The sequence below is a fragment of the Cervus elaphus genome, chromosome 27 (genome assembly GCF_910594005.1).
Source record: "Cervus elaphus chromosome 27, mCerEla1.1, whole genome shotgun sequence".
Lineage (NCBI taxonomy): Eukaryota > Metazoa > Chordata > Mammalia > Artiodactyla > Cervidae > Cervus > Cervus elaphus.
In genome coordinates, this window is record NC_057841.1 from 44,511,216 (window position 1) to 44,532,135 (window position 20,920).

At 40.5% G+C, this 20,920-nt stretch overlaps 1 protein-coding gene across 5 annotated transcripts in view; it reads left to right on the plus strand.

The window, feature by feature from the left end:
* Positions 1 to 11,949, plus strand: part of ANKRD12 (ankyrin repeat domain 12) — a 93,559-nt gene extending 81,610 nt beyond the window's left edge. For 4 of the 5 annotated variants that reach the window (XM_043889387.1, XM_043889388.1, XM_043889389.1 and 1 more), the window contains 4 exons: positions 3,585 to 3,683; positions 5,880 to 6,023; positions 8,359 to 8,454; positions 9,083 to 11,949. In XM_043889387.1, coding sequence (XP_043745322.1) covers positions 3,585 to 3,683; positions 5,880 to 6,023; positions 8,359 to 8,454; positions 9,083 to 9,268 — 525 coding nt within the window. In that variant the 3' untranslated portion in view covers positions 9,269 to 11,949. Of the gene's footprint in view, positions 1 to 3,584; positions 3,684 to 5,879; positions 6,024 to 8,358; positions 8,455 to 8,506; positions 8,807 to 9,082 lie in introns of those variants that run through there. The other variant, XM_043889390.1, reaches the window with a different exon arrangement.
* The last annotated feature ends 8,971 nt before the right edge of the window (positions 11,950 to 20,920 follow it).

The following is a 20,920-nucleotide window of genomic DNA, read 5'->3' on the forward strand; positions in this document are numbered from 1 at the left end:
CCATCTGGTTCTTCATAAACTCCTCCCCTCCCTGGTTTTTCATGATGGTGTGCTCTTCTGGTTCTCTTGCCTCACTTATCTTTTTCTGTCTTCTTATGGCTCTTATACCAACCCTTTAAACATCAGAGTTCTCCAGGAGTTAATTCTTCAGTCAGCAAGGTCCTGTCTCTTTCTGTGATTTCAGCAGCCTTCGATGTGCAGTTAGTCCCAAAACATCCTGTTGAGCCACATCATCTCCAGAATCAGATGGGAGGTGCCTCCTGGGCACAGTCAGTTAAATGACCTCAGGCACATGTCCCAGGCTTGGTTCCCCAGTATGCTGACCCTGAGGCTTTTCCAGGAGGGTTGTAGGTGGGAGTTGCCTGTGTGTGTGAGGGAAGTGGAATTGAGGAGAGCAGGCAGGTGCCCTGAGGTGAGTGCAGTGACTGCATGCACCTGTGGGAGCCTCTGGCGGGGAGCCTGCCCTGGGTGGGGAAGGTTAACTTGAGCTGCTGCGGAGCCTTGGCCACCAACTCTCTGTTTCCAGAAAGCAGGTCTAATGGCACCCACCCCGACCTCAGACCTTGGAACAGGACCCCCCACCCACTCCCTGACAAACACGTTATTTATTGGTGATGACACCATAGTAGAAACCCATCAGTTTACCAGGTTCTATCCCTTAGATCTGAGGACTCATTCCAGAATCGACATTCTCTGCTGCTTGTTCCAGGGCCCTCGTCAGTATCTCTCACTTCAGCATTGCAGCAATTTTTCCACTTCTTTTTTCTCCTAGTTTCTTTTGGCACTTTCTGTTTGTTGTTAAATTTATGTCCCTTTAAAAACAATAAAAAGCTGTTTCCCTGTTGAAGTATCTCAGCTGTGATTAGCTGGCTCCCCATTGGCCACACATAATAACCTACATCTGAGCACAGCAGCCTGACCCATCTCCCCACCCCTGCTTCATCTCACCACTCGTCCAAGTCACCCAGCCTTTCAGCCACACTGAGCCCCCCTCTTCTGTGGAGTCTCTGCTTGCTGCCTGGGTCCTTTGGCAGTGCTGTTCCCTCTATGTGGAATGCTGTCTTCACCAGGGCCATTTTTCTCGCCTGTCATCATGTGAGCTGTGATGTCACTGGGCAGGATCTTGTCGGAACAGAATTGCTTGTGTCTTCCTTAAACCTCCCCAGGATGTTACAGTTAACTGTTTACAGGCCTGCTTTTCCCTTTGAGCTGTAATCTTATGAAGGGCTGGGACACTGCAGGTCTCTTGGAGAATGATGCCTGCCTCTGTCTTCAACCCTGAATACACTACTGACTTCCGTAACTGTTCTACGTGCTTCTGGACGTCTTCTGAATGTCCTACAACATGGGACAAGATGAGGAGAAAGCAGAGGGAAAGTGTCCTCAAAAAGTCTCCACATACTCCTTCTCTACAGATGGATGTATTTTGAGAATTCCCAGATTTATATATTCTGCACAAACCTCCCTCCTTGGCTTCTTTTATACTAGCTGGTCTGCTCAACGTTTCAGCACTGAACTTGCCCCAACCTGCTTCTCTCTCCTTGGGTCCCCTCTTGTGGTCTCTGTTAGCAGCCATCCAGTCCTAGTGCTGAAGGACCTGCGAGTCCTCAGCTGCTCCCTCTTTTTTATCCTCAGTCAGTCACCAACATTTTAGACCACATCCCTTTCACTGCCTCCCCGTCTCACACCAGTGCAGCAGTGACCTGCTTCCTTCGTTCCTTGCTTACAGTCACGTCCTCCTAATAGCTGTTCTCCAGTACAGCTGTGAGCTGTTAAGACCTTTCCCTGGTTCCCTATTACATACAAAATTTACCCCAATGTGTTACACATAATATGTGTTCCACAGCATGTTAATTAAATACCTTCTTCAGTGGGGAAAGAGGGGTGTTTTTCATGACCAAATAAGTTTGGGAAACATCATTAATCAAAAAATAGATTTCTTCACTGTAGGATTTCTAAAACTATTAAAATTTAATTTGTTAATTATGAGATATGTAAATAAGTATATTTGTGTGTGTGTGTGTATAGATACACACACACAGTATTTCCCAACCTCACTTGTTCGGGGCCATTTCCTGTAAACCACGTTTGTGGCCCCAGCGTTGTGAGTCATGCCTGGAGAAGCACTGTGTGCAGGGTAGACTACAGCCTGTAGCGCTGGGCCCTGCTGCTCTCCCCATCCTGCCCTCTCTGCTGTCACACTCGATGCTCCAGAGCTCAGGCCTGCCTGCAGGTGCCTCCTGACACCAGACTGCTTGTCTCAGCAGGTGATCATACTGTTCTCTCCTGTGCGAATTAGCTCCCTCCCTGCTTTCTCTTTCTTTTCCCCCACAACTTACTTCTCTGAACTCTTTACTCTGGCTCTTCCTTTAAGGTGGAGCTCGGGCATGACCCTCGTAGAGAAGCCTTCTCTGACACTCCAGTCTTAAAGGAGGAGGTGTTTTCCCTGTGCCACTTGAAGGATGCCTGTGTGATTTTTCAAAACTGAAATAATAGCACCAAACTGTACTCTTGCCTCTTACTAAATTTAAAGAAGTTTTAAGACACAAATCAAATGTATAATTAGAGACCTGAAAAATCAGCCCCAATAAGTTGTTTTATAGAATATTCTGCATTGACTCAACTGATTGAATCCTAGTGGTGTTAAACTGTCTACTGTTTATAAATAGAGTCTTGATTAGGTCCAGTTCTGCATCTTTGGCAAGTGTTTCAGGTATAGTGCTACACTGTCCCTGCAGCTGCACGTCAGTATCTCCTTGTGCCCCTGCCAGAAGAGTCCCCCAAAGTTACTGCTTTGTGCCAGGATGTTCTGAGAAAACTTTGTTTCTTCACTCTAGTATGTTGACAGTTATTAAAAGCTGGGGGCAGAGGAAGAATATGCATGGGTCACAGACAGTTACTGCCATACTTGGATGTCTCTCTGTATTAACGCTTGAGAGTGAGTCAGCTTTCTTAAGCTCCAGCATCTATCAAAAAGCACAGTTCATGATAATCAAATCAGAGGTGAACTAACTGTAAGCTCTTTGGAGAATGGATAGACAAAGTGAGGTATCACATTTGTAATGAAGTTTGAAAACCACAACTCTGTTAGAAGACAGTTTCATCTATTTTTATAAAAGTTAACTCACTAAATACAAGACTCTGCAGTTTTGTGTTTGGATTTTATCATGTCTGCAGAGAGAGTTTACTTACTTGTACACTCAGACTGCCATCCTCTTTTGGACTGTTTGTTCAGTGTTTTTGTGTGTTTGTTACTCCTTCTTCCCTGTCTGTGAGCTGTCACATACGGACACTCTAAAACGTGTCTCTGCGGTAAACAGCTCCCTCCATCCTGATTTGCTGTTTGGGATTTGCTGTGGCCTCAAAAGTAAAATGTGTACGTTTTCTGAAATGTTTTGCTTTCTTTCAAAGAGTTGAAAAGTAACAACCAGTTGTGAAATTGTTACTTACTGTATTATTTAATTCAAAGAACATAAGAATTTATGTTTGCATTACGTTCTGCACTAAAAAGGTTTAATTTTATAGGATTAGCTGATTATTGTAAATGAAATCTAATATTTTCAACTCTTTATTTTTTTAATTAGATTACACCCCCACCTTCACTGTCAGATCCACTTAAAGAGCTTTTTCGACAACAGGAAGTTGTCAGGATGAAACTACGTTTGCAGCACAGTATTGAAAGGGTAAGAAATGTTTAAATTCACTTATGCAAAAAATAACTTTTAACAGTAGATTATGATGGCCTACAGTTTTTTATTAGTGAATCTTCCTTATTTAGAACCATTTTGGGAAATGGCTTGATTTTATCTTCGTTCTTCTGCAATAAGATGGAGAATTTTTAAGCCTGTTTTTGGGTAGCTGTTCCTATGTTACAATTTATGTTCAGGATTTATTTGATATACAGAAACCTCTTAAAATTTCTGTGTCATTTGCCAGATCTACAGGCCGGTAGCAGTGAATTCCTGTATAGACATACAGATTTCCAGGTTCTGAGATTGTTGCTTGGTACCAGCTGCCATGGTGCAGAATCATACTAAGGCTGCGCTCCTTGGTCCCTTTAGGTCTGCTTTAGTATTCCAGTTTCTGGTGGTTAGTTTTGTCATGAAATGACAAGAGAACAAACCTATCTAATTATTTATAGAAATCGTCAAAGTAACTTAGATTGATAAAAATAAAAAATTACCTTCTATATCTCTTCTTGGACAGTCAGGGACTTTCTGAAAATGTGATATAAGCTATGACCCTTCTTTACAGACATACACGTAGATTCTTATACAAGCAAAACATTGTATGTAATTTCTTCATTCATGATTGATTCCCTAAGGTAGAGGTTCTTAACCTTTTTTGTGCCATGGATTCCTATATAAAACCTTTGCTCAGAATAATGTTTGTAAATGAACGAAATAAAGTTATAGTATTACAAAGAGAAAAGCAAATAAAGACTCACTCAAACAACTTACAACACTGTGCATGACCCACATCAGTGAACAGTTTGTTAGCAGAAAGGAGTTAGGTCATATAACCCACATCAGTAGCTGTTTCAGCCACAAGCTTGTGGTATATTTCATCTATGCATGTAGCCATGTTACAAACGCCTTGCTGTTACAGAAGAGAAGCCTCCACCATGCCACCACGATGGGGTACCACTTCAGAACACTTAGAATGCATATAATAAAAAGACAGATAATAACAAATGTTGGCAAGGGTTTGAAAAACTGGAATCTTCTACCTTGCTGGCAAGAACATAAAATGACACAACTGCTGTTGAATCAGTTCAGTCGCTCAGTCGTGTCCAACTCTTTGTGACCCTGTGGACTGTAGCACGCCAGGCCTCCCTGTCCATCACCAACTCCCGGAGTTTGCTGTTGAATACATTTTGGCAGTTTGTCAACAAATTAAACATAAACCTACCATATGACCCAGCAATCCCACTCGTAGTTATTTACCCAAGAGAAATAAAAAGACACATTCAAACAAAGAATTGAGCATGAATGTTCATAGCAGCCTTATTCACTATGTCCCAAAGGAGCCATCAACTGATGAATAGATAAATAAAATGTAAAAATGAATGGAAGTGATGTGTGCTACAACACAGATGAACCTGGAAAACATGTGACACGAAAGAAGCCAGTCACAAAAGACCACACAGTTTGATTCCACCTGTATGAACTGTTCATAACAAGTAAACTCATAGAGACCAGAAGTAGAGTTAAGGTTGCCAGGGGCAGAAGGGGAATGCAGAGTGACCGCTGGTGGGCCCAGGTATTTCTTCCTGGGGTGACAAAAATATCCTGGAGTTAAGTGGTGACAATTGAACATCTTGGTAAATACAGTCAGCCTGCCATATCCACAGGTTCCATATTCATGGAGTCAACCAACTGTGGATCAAAATACTCAAGAAAAAAATTCCAGAAAGTTTTAAAAAGCAAAACTTGATTTTGCCACATATTGGCAAATTTACCTAGCATTTACATTGTCTTAGGTATTGTAAAGTAATCTAGAGATGATTTTAAGTATATGGGAGTATGTGTGTAGGTTATATGCAAATATGATGCCGTTTTATATAAGGGACTTGCACATCCATGAATTTTGGTATCCACAAGGGTCCTGGAACCCATCCCCCACAGATACCAGTAGATGACTATATATCATTAATGAAAGCCATCATTGTACACTTTCAAAAGATCATTTTTAAAAAGAGACTGCCAATTCTGGAAAGAAACTTTACTTTTAGAATTCTGAGTTCTCAAATTTATCAGCCTTACTATGAAGGAGAAACTGCTCTGAGATTCAAGTTCTTTTAACATTTTAAGTTGATTTTTTTTTTTTGAAAAACAAGTGGTTGAAGAGGTTTTTTTTTTAATTCTTCGTTCAACTAGGAAAAACTCATTGTATCCAATGAACAGGAGGTTCTTCGGGTTCATTACAGAGCTGCAAGGACACTGGCAAATCAGACACTGCCATTCAGTGCATGCACGGTTCTCCTGGATGCGGAAGTGTACAGCGTGCCCCTGGATGCCCAGGTAAGGTCTCCCTGCTGCCTCAGTGCCCCCAGGACAGCAGCGCCTCTGGTAGTTGCTATCTTCAGGACAAACTTGAGTTCAGCAGTCAGTAAAGCACAACAAAGGCGAAAATGAGTGAAGCACTTCCAGATCACCTGGCCCTCTGAACGTCATTAAATCAAGACAATTACAGAACAGATACGTGTGTGTTTAAGATAGCGTCATTTTATAGATAACTTGTGAGTTGTGTCTGTCATGGATTTTATACCCCGACCCTGACCTTCGAGCAACTGGGAAGCTTAAAGCTGAAAGCTAAAAAAAATTGTCAGGTGGAACCCGGGTTGAGTCAGTGCTGAGAGAGGGCCAGGCTTTATTTGGATCTTGGGTGTTGTTGGGATAAATTAAAAGAACTATGGGAAACTGTAGCTGTAGTTTGAAAACATGAACTGCCACATATAAATTTCAGGAATCCAGAACCAGACATCAGTCAGAATTTTTTTGTGGTTCATAAACCAGAATGAAATTCACCCGTCATAAGAGAATATAAAAGTATAAACACAAGACAATGAAGGATTATCACCAAAAAAGACTAGGAAATGCTGGGTTTTTTAAAAAAGTCAGTTATTTATTTGGCTGCACTGGGTCTTCATTGCTATGTACAGGCTTTCTGTAGTGAGGAGAGTGGGGGCTACTCTCTAGTTGCAGTGCACAGGCTTCTCATGGCAGGAGCTTCTCTTGTTGAAGAGCATGGGCTCTAGGCAAATGGACTTCAGTAGTTGCGGTTCAAGGGCTAAGTTGCTCTGCAGCCTGTGGGATCTTCCTGGACCAGGGATCAAACCTATGTACCTTGAATTGGCAGGCAGATTCTTATCCACTGTACCACCAGGGAAGTCCCGGGAAATGCTGTATTAAATCAGGCCAACCATAGAGAAACAAAGTATATGCGGTATACTATAGAGAAAATTACTTAGTTCTTTCTGGGCTTTATTTTTCTCATCTTTTTAAAAAGAAAAAAAGGAGTCCCAGACAGGTCATAAAGAGAATTTCTGAAAAGTGAATTTTCCTAGTAAACCCAGACTGATCAGAGGCTAAAAAGGATCATGCCACAGTCAACAGAACGTAGTCATCGTCTTGAGAACGACTGTGGGCCTGTTGTCCTTGTATGGCTGGCCTTACAGTTGATACACAGTCTCTCTCGACTGAGGAGCAGGCTTGTCCAGAGCTGCAGAGGGTCTAAGGAACAAGTCCACTTCCTTGGGTAGGCTGTTCTCTTATCAGACCTCTTCATTTTCCAGATAAACTTGTAATATTAAGAAGGATTGAATGATAAAATTTAAAATAGTCAACACATCTTTCCTGAAGACCAGGGCAAAAGTGGTCACAGCTCAGAATGTGGGCAGTGTGGTAGTGGGGCTGCGTGAGGCCTGGATACCCCTGTGGCGGTGCTGGTGGTCAAGCTGGGCAGGGCAGTCATGGAGGCAGCTGCCTGTTGCCAGGGCATTAGAACAAGGCCTTCACAAGTCAATTCTCAAACAAGATATAAAGAGATGCTCTTAACCCCATTTACAGAATAGAAAATTGAAGGAGTATAGAATCAGTTTGAGATTACACAATAGGATACAAAGCTGACATTTGAATATTGCCTATCTTAACGAAATACCAAAACTGGTATTATTAAGAGTCGGTGTAGGATTTCCTTATAAACTCTCCAGAGAATAGGTCCTACAAAAGGACTGGGTCCTGGGAGAAATGTCTGCCCCAAAGCCCTGTCTGCCACCTCATTGTTTACTCCCAACATGTGGTAAGTAACAGTGTTAGTAGCTCACTTGTGTCCAACTCTTTGCGACCCCATGGATTGCAGCACTCCAGACTCCTCTGGCCATTCTTCCCAAGCAAGAATACTGGAGTGGGTTGACATTACCTTCTCCAGTGGTCTTCCCCACCCAGGGATCAAACCCAAGTCTCCTGAGTTGCAGGCAGATTCTTTACCAGGTCTGAGCCAACTGTCATGTTAAAATGAGTTTCATGATCAGTTATATGTTAATAAGGTCACAGGCATGTAATACATCATATGACATGCCTTTTTGAGACGTTTTTGACTCACAGAGCAGTAGGGTTCTCTTTAATTACTAAACCCAACATCCTAATAATTCTAATAACTAACTAATCAGCTCAGTATGGAAATATTTTATCAGCCTTTTTAAATACTCAGGTTAGATGTTATCTTTCTTTGAAATATACTTTCATCATTCCTTTAAAAGTAGAATATACTATAAAAAGATAAAATGGCATATAGATTTTTTAAAGTAGGTTATTTTATTTTGTAATATCCAACTATTTTAATACTCTGTTTCAGTCTGATGACAGTAAAACTTCTGTGAGGGATCGCTTTAATGCAAGACAGTTCATGTCTTGGTTACAAGATGTGGATGATAAATTCGACAAATTAAAGGTATGTATGTTTAGAAGTTTACTTTAACTGGATGCTTCCCCTTCATCAACAGAAACTGTTGCTGTGTGATAGAGGAGTGGTTAGGTGACGAAAGATGGTAAGCTGTGAATCCTCACGCTGGTCATACTTTGGAAGATAAATGAAGAAAAGGACCCCCCCCTGCCATTTTTTGAATTCAATTCAGTATCAAAGGTGCAGCTGCCACAGAAAAAGCTGTTTCTAAAGTGGGTCTTCGTGCTTGTTATCCTTTGTACAAGAGGAGGGGGAGAACAGGAAGACAAGAAATATTATTTTGCCAATAGTCTATAAAGAAAATTGTTTGGCTTCAATTATTTTAAAAAATCACTCTTCCTTAGATTTTCATAATTCTTCTGATAACTTGAAATTTTATTGCTCAAAAGAACAGTTTCAAATTGAAGTCTGTTAGATGAGTGTGAAATCACAGGCCCAGAAGGATTTGGTGTATGGATATCGATACAGACAGAGTGTAAACCATAAATGGACGTAACTCAGAAACTTCACATACCCTAGTATATCCATCTTGCTCCCTAAAGAAACAATGCATGAGATTAATTTTTAAACAAAGCAGTTTTTAATAAATAATTAATTCTTCTCTTCTCTTAAATAGACCTGTCTTTTAATGAGGCAACAGCATGAAGCTGCAGCTTTAAATGCCGTCCAGAGGTTAGAATGGCAGCTCAAACTCCAGGAACTTGATCCTGCCACCTATAAATCTATCAGCATCTATGAAATTCAGGAGTTTTACGTTCCCCTGGTTGATGTTAACGATGACTTTGAATTGACTCCTATATAGCAGCCGTTACTTCCTGGTGGTATCTTAAACAAATGAGGCTCAAGAGTGTTGTGCTGTGGAATGCTGCCTTTTGACAAAAATACAATATTATGCCTTCACAATTATTAGTAAAGTTCAACTAAAGTTGGTGATGTAGTAAACACTGTCATTTTATTAAAAATGAAAAGAATTATTTTGGATCTTAGATCCAAGCAGTTTCTAACTGAAAACTACTATTTATATTGGTGGAATGTGACTCACATTGGAGCCCGTTGGCAGATGTCATAGTTGAGTAGGGAGCAGAGGGGGCTGCTAATGGCGCTGGAAGCTGTTAGCGCTCTGTACGAGGTGACTGCGGGTGTTCAGGTTCTGTCACGGTCTGCTGAAATAGATCAACAAACTAAAAGGCGCAGTTCCTACCAAATAGTTTCTAATGTGGAAGGAAAACTTGGCACAAAATTTCTTCAGTTTATTTTATCTGTAAGTTAATTGTATAGCTTTCTTTTCGAAAGTTTTAATATTGTCTTCCTTTTTAATAACTTATTTTATACATATTGTGCAGATGTAAATCTTGTAATTAATGGTCAAAATGTATACAAAGGGATTGGTAGTCAAAACATATACAAAGAGATAATTGTAAAACTGTTTTGTCTAATGTTTTATTGGACCAAAGTTGTAGTTTGTATGGTATGGAGTGTAGTGATAGTGTGTTGAGGTAGCAGGACCTTTAAATAAGGCATGCGTGTCTGCGTTAGCTTGTTACCATCACAGAATTGTAGAGACTGTGACTTAGCTGCATGCTTCCTATAATTTAACCCTCTCCACAGTGATGCCTGGCGGTAGTGTAAGGTGTTTCATACCAGTCTCCCAGGGTAGGACCTTTGACTTACTATGTTGGACATTTTATTTAGAATTAGTCATGCAAAGAAACAGCTCTTTCTTCATCTCACGATAGAGCCTATTCTCCTCCCTCCCCCAAAAAAATGCCTTTGAATGAAAATTCTGAAATTGTAAATGTCTATTTTAATACTCAAGTATGAAAGAATCTGTGAATATATGTAAATATGTTTAATAAATTTTATTGGTCATGTTAAATCATTGTAAACTTTTTTACATTGCTCAAATATAATGTTTTAAGCTTAATAACCTTTGCACTTTTAAATAAAAACTGAATACTCAAGAAAGAAATCCTTGGTAGTCACAATAAGTAAAAGCAATGGACATATTCCTATTGACCTCTGCAATGTTTATGAAAAATTAATATGTTGTATTTTTTCCTTGTATCAAGAAGCAAAACATACTTTTCAGAATTTTATAATTAAAGTAAGATTTGGTATGCTGTTTTTTAGTAAAATAATTAGCAATATACATAGAAAAAGTCCAGTTTCTGCTATAACATGATGTCAAATGTTCAGGAATATTTCAGATTTGAAACCTGCTGCTAAACTTATTAAACATTTTCGGAAAGAAAATTAGGTTATATGTAAAATTGATCATAAGTACATGAAATAAAATTTACAGAACTTTCCGTCATACCTTCTTGAATTATAAAATAATAATGGATGTTTTTTATTCCAATAGAAGTAAAGAAAATATATAAGGAATAAAGTGATTTAAATTCAGCTAACAAGTTGGAAGTCCCAGCTAATGGGAAAGAATGTAAATTGAAGTTTTTGAGTGCAAAGGTATATATTAAGCTTAGGGGTTTTGAATTTTTACTTCAGTTTATATTTTAATTCATACTGTACTTGGCATGCGCAATAAAGCAGCACATGTGAAAAATACACAGTGCAAGGACTTTATTATAAAGATTGGATGTAGTAGTCTTTAGAAATTTAGATGAAAGATTTTGGCCTTTTTTATTGGATAAATGAGGCCAAGAAAGGCAGGGTAGATTTTAAAGCACTGGTTTTGTTGAAGTTAAGTTTATTAAGGCTGGGAACATTAAAAGCTAATTTATAAAAGCAATACTTTTTAATATGAAAAAATTAATGCAAATTTTGTTTATACTTTTGCCTAAAAGTAAAAAAACCAGATTACTGAGCATTGAAGTCACAGAAAACACGAGAAGGGGAAGTTCATACAGCATTTTGTTCTGATGGTTCAACCAGAGATGGGGGACGCGGAAAAAAAAAAAAAAAATCACTGTTTGGCCAAACAGAACAAGCTGCAGAAGAGAAAAACCAAGCAAGCAGAAATCTGGCGTTTTTTAGTCACCCCAGCGTCTTAGTACTAACCACAGTTCTCTCCCTCTTCAACGGTACCTCAAGTTGCTGGAGCCTGTCTGCCATGATTCTGCTTCTGCAGATTTCCTCTGTAAAGTGACTCAAAGCTAATTGGAATAGCTTAGGAAAAAAAAAGTGAATGCCTTCTCTGGAGGAATTTATACTTAAGTAAGTAGTTAAGGGCTCTTGATATTAAAGATATTCTGAAGCTCTGAAATGCTAGAAAAAAACTTGGAATGAAGTCTATGCCTAAAATGATATAGGATTCTAAAAGAAATAAATGATGGTTAGTTTAATCAGTGATTTTTTTTTTAACTATTCAAATATCATGAACAAGATACTAAATTGTACCTAAGGATTTGTATTTCTTTAAATCTTGTTCTAAATCATATCTGTTTAATAAATGACTAGTTGATATTTGTGCATGTTATTTAATAAAGAGTTATATTTTTATAGAAAAAATAAGAGTGAAATGTGTGATAAGTGATTTATTTTTTTTTACTTTTCCACTCCCACATGACTCCAAGCCCAACACCAGTGTTTACTTGAGCAGGTGGCAAAATGGTAAAATACTCATTTGTTGGGAAACAACCTTTTTCTAAGGCAAAAATTAGCCTTGTCTACTCAGTAATGAGGTGAGGTCTCAAAAATGAATTTTACATGTTAGACATGCTGCAGACTTAACTTTAAAAATCTCAAGCAAAGACCCCTTGAAGCTCATTTTAGCAGACTGAAGAATAAGACAGTTACTCTAGAAATTGAGCAATGCTAAGTATATATTTAGCTATCCAAAAAGTTAATATTTTTTATCCTATCTTTGACACATAAAAGCCCAAAATTTTATGTAGGGGAAATTGACTTTTTAAAATTCATGAGGTAGTCTTTTCTTCTTGTATTTTTGGAAAAAAAGCATTTTCACAACTTCTTAAAAAATCCTTTTCAATTGCTACTATAAAAAAAAAAAATCCTTTTCAAACCTTAAAATTTAAATAATTCCTAATTAGATGGCTAAAAAGGTTAGAGTTTAAGCATTAGCATTTAAACAGTGAAAAAGTACATTTGGAAAGACTGACTTGTCAGTCTTCAGTTTTAGCAGTTTTGAGGGATATGTAGTGGTATCTTCCTGTTCTTTCAATTTGCATTTCTCTGATGATTAGGGAGTTTGAACATTACTAATATGTTTAGTGGCCATTTGTATGTTTTATTGTGTGAAAAGTCCTCAAGTGTTCATTGTATTGTCTTTTTATTACTGATTGATTTATAGGAAGTTTTTATTCTGCACACAAATCCTTTGTCAGGTCTTTATTAATGTCCATAAGAATTTAAGGAATGTGTGAATATCCATGCATTTAGGTTTTAGTGATAGGGATTTAAGGCACAATGTTGTATCATTGCGAACATTCTTATGTAAGCAGTTTTGCTAAAATAAATTATAGTAGTATATTTTTAACTATCTCAAAATGCTTTAATTAAACTACTGTGTAACCATCCCAACTGGAATATTTGGAGAATACAAAAATTCTGTTTTCCTAAAAGGGAAAGATAATCACAGCAACATGCTTTGTGAGATGGGAATGATATTTAAAAACAAAAGGGATGAATATGACATCTGTATTTTAAAGAGCTTGAAGGAAAGAAAGAAAAACCTCAGAACCTGAAAAGTTTGACAGGCTTGAAGGCAAAAAGCTGAAGCCATTGTTGAAGGGCAGAGAGCAGAAAATCTTGAACGGTACAGTCTAATCGGAGATACTTCAGATGGAAGCCCTGTTAAAGCCATCTGGTTCCCTGAACAAGTGACACCACAGGCTGGATATGGTGGAAGGAGCAGTTTGTCCTCCAGAAAGCACCAAGAAGCTCTGGCTCTTAGAAGTAAGTTAGGTGGTGGAAGTTTCATGAAGAAACATCTTAATTAAAAGTGTACTCCCTGGAGAAGGAAATGGCAACCCACTCTAGTATTCTTGCCTGGAAAAGTCCATGGACAGAGGAGTCTGGCGGGCTGAAGTCCATGGGATTACATGACTGAGCATGTGTGCACGAGGGTGGAGGGAGATGGGCTGGTAGCAATAAAGGGGTAGAACTGAAAAAATAAAAGTGTACTCCCAACATGTAACCATAAGTGGGGCCCAGCTGCTCCCTGCTCAGAAGGTAATAAAGAGGCAAAAGCTTGCTTTATTTTGGGTGCTGACAACTTGAGGGGAGGATAGACTTCTGTCCAAAGGCCCACTCTTTCCTCTGACCATCAGTGGGCTAGAGCGTGTATAGGCTGAGGGTGGGGGCTATGTGCAGAAACAGCACAACTCTGATAGTCACCTTGAAATTGGTCATCAGTGATAGCTAGTCTTCAATTCCATGGTCAGTTTGTTCCCATTTCCTTGAGGCCAGTTCTAGGAATTGTGGCAGCTATGTCATGGTTATGGTCAGTCAGGTCGTCATACAGTTTAACTTCTACCTGGTGGGGGTTTCAGTACCTATAAGACAGCTCGCAGGATATAGCTCAGAATATTATCTGTAGCCCTGGAGGAGGAACCAAAGGTCCTTGACTGCTTAATGACTAAACTATTATTATTTGGTTTCTCTTAACTGTTTTCCTTGTTTCTGCATATTCTCATTTCTCTGATTAACTTATTTCTTGGCTAGTTTTTCCACAGACAGAAGGCAGGCAGAGGACATGGGGGACAAGGACCATAGGGTCGTGCTCCATTTCAGACAGAGAAGTAGACAAAAGTCCAAAAACAACACTAATTGCAAGGGAGTGAACAAGCAGATGCTGGCAAGCAGGTAAAAGTAGGAAACCAACTGCCTTCCTGTGGGTTTTTTGGCGTGGGTTGGTTTTATTGTTATTTTAATTATTTTGTTGTGTTTAGCCCTCCCCAGCTCAGTCTCGAAAGAACTCTTGTCTCAGAATTGCTGTGTCTCCCCATGGGATAAAACATCAGCACAGCTGTGATACAGTCTTAGGTCCCCTCTTACCTGCCCCGGAACCATTCGCCTCTCACTTCATACCCATGAGTTTCAGAGTGGAAGCAAGGTTTCCAGACAATGAAGACTGCTCATACTAAGTAAAGTAAGAAAGAGAAAGACAAATACCATATCATTTATATGTGGAATCTAACATACGACACAAGTGAACTTAGCTACAGACTCACAGGTGTAGAGAACACACTTGTGGTTGCCAAGGGGGAGAGGGTTCGGGAGGGATGGACTAAGTTTGGGATTAGCAGGTACAAACTATTATATATAGAATGAATAAACAACAGAGACCTACTGTAGCATACAGGAAGCTAGAGCCAATATCCTGTAATAGCCTATAGTAGAGAAGTCTGAAAAATGTGGATATTAATAATATGTATAACTGAATCACTTTGTTGTACACCTGAAACACAACTTTGTAAATCAACTATGCTCCAATAAAATAAACTTAGAAAAAAAGTGGATAGGGTTTATGCAACAAGGAAAAAAATCCTGTCCAAAGCCAAAGGAAAAATGTGCAGGATACAGGAGTGGAAAAGAATGAAGAATGCAAATAGACCACCTTGGCTTTATGGAGAGTATTTGTATAACCTCTAAAAAAGATCTACATTTAGTAGCATGAAAAGATGTTCTAGATATGCCAGGTGGGAAAAAGCATGTTGCAGTGAAGTATTCTTAGCATCATTTCATTTTTCACAAGCATGTCACTACATGTGACTTAAAAAAGAAGGAATATACATAAAACAAGGTGCAATCTCCAGAGGCTAAAATGGCCAGGGGTGAGCATGAGGTTCCATAATTTTTAAATTTTCTGTAATCAGAAAAAAAGGAAACAGTTGAAAAAAGTATTTTAAAGAAGCTACAGAGTTTGGACCTCATCTGGTAGGCAAGAGTGAGCCATGAGTAGTGTTTACTCATGATTTGAGAGGCCTTAGGAGCTTTCCAGAATGATTTGTAAATCTCTCAATAGCCCTTGATAGTGCTGTACAAACATCTTCTGCCAAAACAGCATTTTCTCCCTGCAGGTGGGCCAGCAGCTTCCCCAGAGGTTTGCTGGGTCCTGAGCCTTGGAAGAGCTCCCTTGGGCGTCCTGCCTGGTGGATTCACAGCCGTACATCACAGAGGGAATTAGGAGGATCTTAAGAACTTGAAACAAAATAGAACTGATTCAAATGAATTCTTTTAATGGCTGAGTAATATTTCATGGTGTATATGTACCATAGCTTCCTTATCCATTCATCTGCTGATGGGCATCTAGGTTGCTTCCATGTCCTGGCTGTTATAAACAGTGCTGCGATGAACATTGGGGTGCACGTGTCTCTTTCAGATCTGGTTTCCTCAGTGTGTATGCCCAGGAGTGGGATTGCTGGGTCATGTGGCAGTTCTATTTCCAGTTTTTTAAGAAATCTCCACACTGTTCTCCATAGTGGCTGTACTAGTTTGCAATTCCCACCAACAGTGTAAGAGGGTTCCCTTTTCTCCACACCCTCTCCAGCATTTATTGCTTGTAGACTTTTGTATAGCAGCCATCCTGACTGGCATGTAATGGTACCTCATTGTGGTTTTGATTTGCATTTCTCTGATGATGAGTGATGTTGAGCATCTTTTCATGTGTTTGTTAGCCATCTGTATGTCGTCTTTGGAGAAATGTCTGTTTAGTTCTTTGGCCCATTTTTTGATTGGGTCATTTATTTTTCTGGAATTGAGCTGCAGGTGTTGCTTGTATATTTTTGAGATTAATCCTTTGTCTGTTGCTTCGTTTGCTATTATTTTCTCCCAATCTGAGGGCTGTCTTCTCACCTTGCTTATAGTTTCCTTTGTAGTGCAGAAGCTTTCAAGTTTCATTAGGTCCCATTTGTTTACTTTTGCTTTTATTTCCAATATTCTGGGAGGTGGGTCATAGAGGATCCTGCTGTGATTTATGTTGGAGAGTGTTTTGCCTATGTTCTCCTCTAAGAGTTTTATAGTTTCTGGTCTTACATTTAGATCTTTAATCCATTTTGAGTTTATATATATAGCCTCAAGATTTTCTACATTTCTTTATGTTTAAAACAGGAAGAGTTGAGAGGCCTTTGGAACTCAGTGTTTTCTTCTGAAAGCTTTGTGGTAATTCCCACCACAAAGCAGGGAGGGAAGAGCAGGGCGAGGATGGGGGAAGGAGGCTTCTCCCCAAAGGGCCTTCCATCCCTAAATCTTACCCCCACAGGGCAGCTGAGAAGCTGGTAGACTGGCTCCCTTTAGATCTGTAAATCAAATACGCAAATTCAGCTGAGTCTCTTGGGTGCAAAGCATGAAGAGGGGAGTGGTGGATTCCAAACTGGAGTACCCAGCCTGGGGCACTTGGCCAGTTCCAGGACACAGAGTGGTTTTCCTGTCTCCACTGGGCTGTGTGGTGCACAGGCTGGATGCCTCCTCCAGGCAAGCCCAGCTTCCTCCTCCCATGGGCTGGACTGGGTGATCTGCCCACGCTCCTGTAAGGAAGCTCCAAAGTGGAGACTCCAGACTAACTGGAGTGCTTACCCGGGGCACCCAGCACTGTGCCTTGGTGACCCTTTTGCTCTCTGTCTCCTGGGGTGTATTGGCTGGAGTGAGGAGAGACCCAGAGGTAAGAAGCTACAGTTGTCCTTGTTATCCTTCTATACTGGGCAAGACAACTTCCCCCTCCCCTAGCTTCACTGCCTCCACCCACCCCACCCACGAAGATGCCCACATCCTAATCCCTAAGAGCTGTGCATGTCAATTTACATGGGAAGAGGAACTTTGGAAACATCATAAAGTTACGAATCTTGCGACGGAGAGAGAGTCTGAGAAAGAGACGTGTAGAGGAGCTGAGAAACAGGGAGGAAGAGAGAAGGGGGGCCATTGAGGGAGAGCGAGGGTGGAAGGGAAGTTGGTTTATTGACCTGAAGATGCTGTACTGCTGGCCTCGCAGATGGTGAAAGGGACACAAGACAGGGAATGCAGGTAGCTTCTAGAAGCTAGAAGGGCACAGAGTCTCCCCGAGAGCCTCTGGAAGGAGTACAGCTCTTCTGATCTAACCTGAGTTTAGGACTTCCAGAACTGTAAGAAAACATGGATTGTTGCTTTAAGGCAGTGATTTGTTAACAGCAATAGGAAACCTCTTCACTGTGGTGGTTTGACAGTCAACTGATGCATCTACATCAGATGATTGAATCACCTTAGGTGAATTGGTGACATCTGACCCCATCATTGAACCCTGTGCTGCACCAAGTTGCTTCAGTTGTGTCCGACTCTTTGTGACCCCAAGGAGTGTAGCCTGCCAGGCTCGTCTGTCCATGGGATTCTCCAAGCAAGAATACTTGAGTGGGTTACCACACCCTCCTCTAGGGCATCTTCCCAATACAGGGATCAAACCTGAGTCTCTTAATGTCTCCTACATTGGCAGGTGGGTTCTTTACCACTAGCACCACCTGGGAAGCCTATCAAACCCTACGAAGAGGCTATTGCATTGGTCATTGGTGAAATAAAATAGCCACCTGGAGGCTCAACCGACATTTGCTCTTCTAGAGCATATCAAAGAGGATCTTCAAATTAAAATAACTATCTTTTTCTTATTATCCAAGTAATGCTAGCAAAGACATGAGAGAATGCAGACAAGCACAAAGAAAAAACACAAATTGCTCATAATCTCACCAACAGACAACCACTTCTTACACCACAGTTTTCTTTCCAGGCCTTTTGAAATAATTGTATGCAGTTTTAAATACTAGTCATTTTAAATACATGCACTGCTGTAAAACGTTGACATGTCGTGAATATCTTTCCGGGCCAATGATATTCATCTGCAGTGTTAGTTCTCCAAGTGTAAGCTGGAGTTCCAAGACTTGGAGTCCCAAGACAGGTAGTTCCTGAGCTCAAAACCATCCTTACTTTAATTCTAATACCTTATTTGCCTTTTCATCCTCCTCTCACATATTTTTTTTTTTTAGAGTACATAATATGTGAAATAATGAATATTTCTGAAGTTTCTTAGTTTTAATTTCAAAAGTTTTGATAGCTGTAGCACACATAAGCAAAGTATCTTTGGAGCACTCAATAATTTTCAAGAGTGTAAAAGGGTCCTGAGAATACAAAGTTTGTAAACCTCTGATCTATAATACTATTTTTCATAGCTGGTTTAGCACTTTGCACTGGAGTATCATAATCATTTAACCAGTAAGTAATGCCAAGAATAAGATCCTTAAATTTGTGTACACTTAATTATTGCTTTCAGATAATTTTCAGGGATGGTTTTTTAAAAGTATACTTATTTACTGTATAAAAATGGACTAATATCAATAATTAATCCACCCCATTAGCTAGTCTGATAGGGACGGAGTAGGTGGTTAAATAGGTAATCCTACTGTGCTTAGTTGCTCAGTCATGTCTGACTCTTTGCGACCCTGTGGACTGTACCCCGCCAGGCTCCTCTGTCCATGGGGATTCTCCAGGAAAGAATACTGGAGTGGGTTGCCATGCCCTCCTCCAGGGGATCTTCCCAACCCAAGGATTGAACTCAGATCTCCCGCATAGCAGGCACATTCTTTACCATCTGAGCACCAGGGAAGCCCAGTTAATCCCACTCAATTCAGTTGTTCAGTTGTGTCTGCCTCTTTGCGACCCCATGGACTGCAGCACACCAGGCCTCCCTGTCCATCACCAACTCTTGGTGCTTACTCAAACACATATCCATTGAGTCGGTGATGCCAGCCAACCATCTCATCCTCTGTCATCCCCTTCTCCCACCTTCAATCTTTCCCAGCATCAGGGTCTTTTCCAATGAGTCAGTTCTTCGAATCAGGTGGCCAGAGTATTGGAGTTTCAGCTTCAGCATCAGTCCTTCCAATGAATATTCAGGACTGATTTCCTTTAGGATGAACTGGTTGGATCTCCTTGCAGTCCAAGGGACTCTCAAGAGTCTTCTCCAACACCACAGTTCAAAAGCATCAATTCTTCAGCACTTAACTTGCTTTATAGTCCAACTCTCATCCTTACATGACTACTGCAAAAACCATAGCCTTGACTAGACGGACCTTTGTTGGCAAAGTAATGTCTCTGCTTTTTAATATGCTAAGTGGGTCATAACTTTTCTTCCCAGGAGCAAGTGTCTTTTAATTTCATGGCTGCAGTCACCATCTGCAGTGATTTTTGAGCCCAAGAAAATAAAGTCTGTCACTATTTCCATTGTTTCCCCACTTACTAGCCGTGAAGTGATGGAACCAGATGTCATGATCTTGGTTTTCTGAATGTTGTGTTTTAAGCCAATGTTTTCACTCTCTTCTTTCACTTTCATCAAGAGGCTCTTTAGTTGTTCCTCACTTTCTGCCATACGGGTGATGTCATCTGCATATCTGAGGTTATTGATATTTCTCCCAGCAGTCTTGATTCCAGCTTGTGCTTCATCCAGACCTGCTTTTCAAATGATGTACTCTGCATGTAAGTTAAATAAGCAGGGTGACAATATACAGCCTTGATGTACTCCTTTCCCAATTTGGAGCCAGTCTGTCGTTCCATGTCCAGTTCTAACTGTTGCTTCTTGACCCACATACAGATTTCTCAGGAGGCAAGTAAGGTGGTCTGGTTTCCCCATCTGTTGAAGAATTTTCCACAGTTTGTTGTGATCCACACAGTCAAAAGCTTTGGTGTAGTCTATCCTACTAGGGGATTGTAAATAGAAAAATATGGGAGACCCCTGTAATTTAATGGTTACTCAGGAAAGCAGGTTTGCTTAACCACAAAACCAAGCAGTCCTGCTTAGCAACAAAACCATGCAACAAAAGCATGGGACATGACCCCCAAGCAATAAAACACTGGTGGAATGAGCCCCACATCCTGCCCAATGAGCTCAGAAAGTTAATGACCCCTCGGATATGCTCTCTGCACACATTAAAAAACAGTAATTTATGGACCTAGCTTGACAAAACTCCCCTGCCCAACCTGAAGGAGGAACTGATGATGGAAGCATGGCGTCTACTCAAGAAAGACAAAGAAGTTCTCCCTCTCCCCACTTTGATTAAAAAACTATGGCCTAGGGATGTGACACCCCTTTGCCCACTCTTTTGTAAGCCTTACAAGCGTCCTAGTCTAGTAAAACACTTCTTATTTATCACTTTGCCTCTTTGCTGAATGCCTTCTGCGAAGAAACATAAAGGATTGTGTACCGGAGCCCTTTGGAGCCCCAGAACGACAGCAAACGGTTTCACTCTTCCTTGGCCAACCACCCTCTGGACCAGCACCACGGGCCCCCCTGCCCTCTTCCAGCGCTGAGCACAGGGTCAGGGGCCCCCCAAGCGTGCAGCATCCAGTGCACTGAAGACTGAAGGCTCTACTCTTGGAGACCCTTATTCAGTAGGTGAGGGCAGACCCCAGAAGCCTGCGTTTTTTATAAATCCTCCCTCTGACATCAACTTTTAGCTCAGGTGTCAGCCGCACCGGGTACCGGCGAGTTACCTCTATCAGTTGGGCATCCCCATAACCA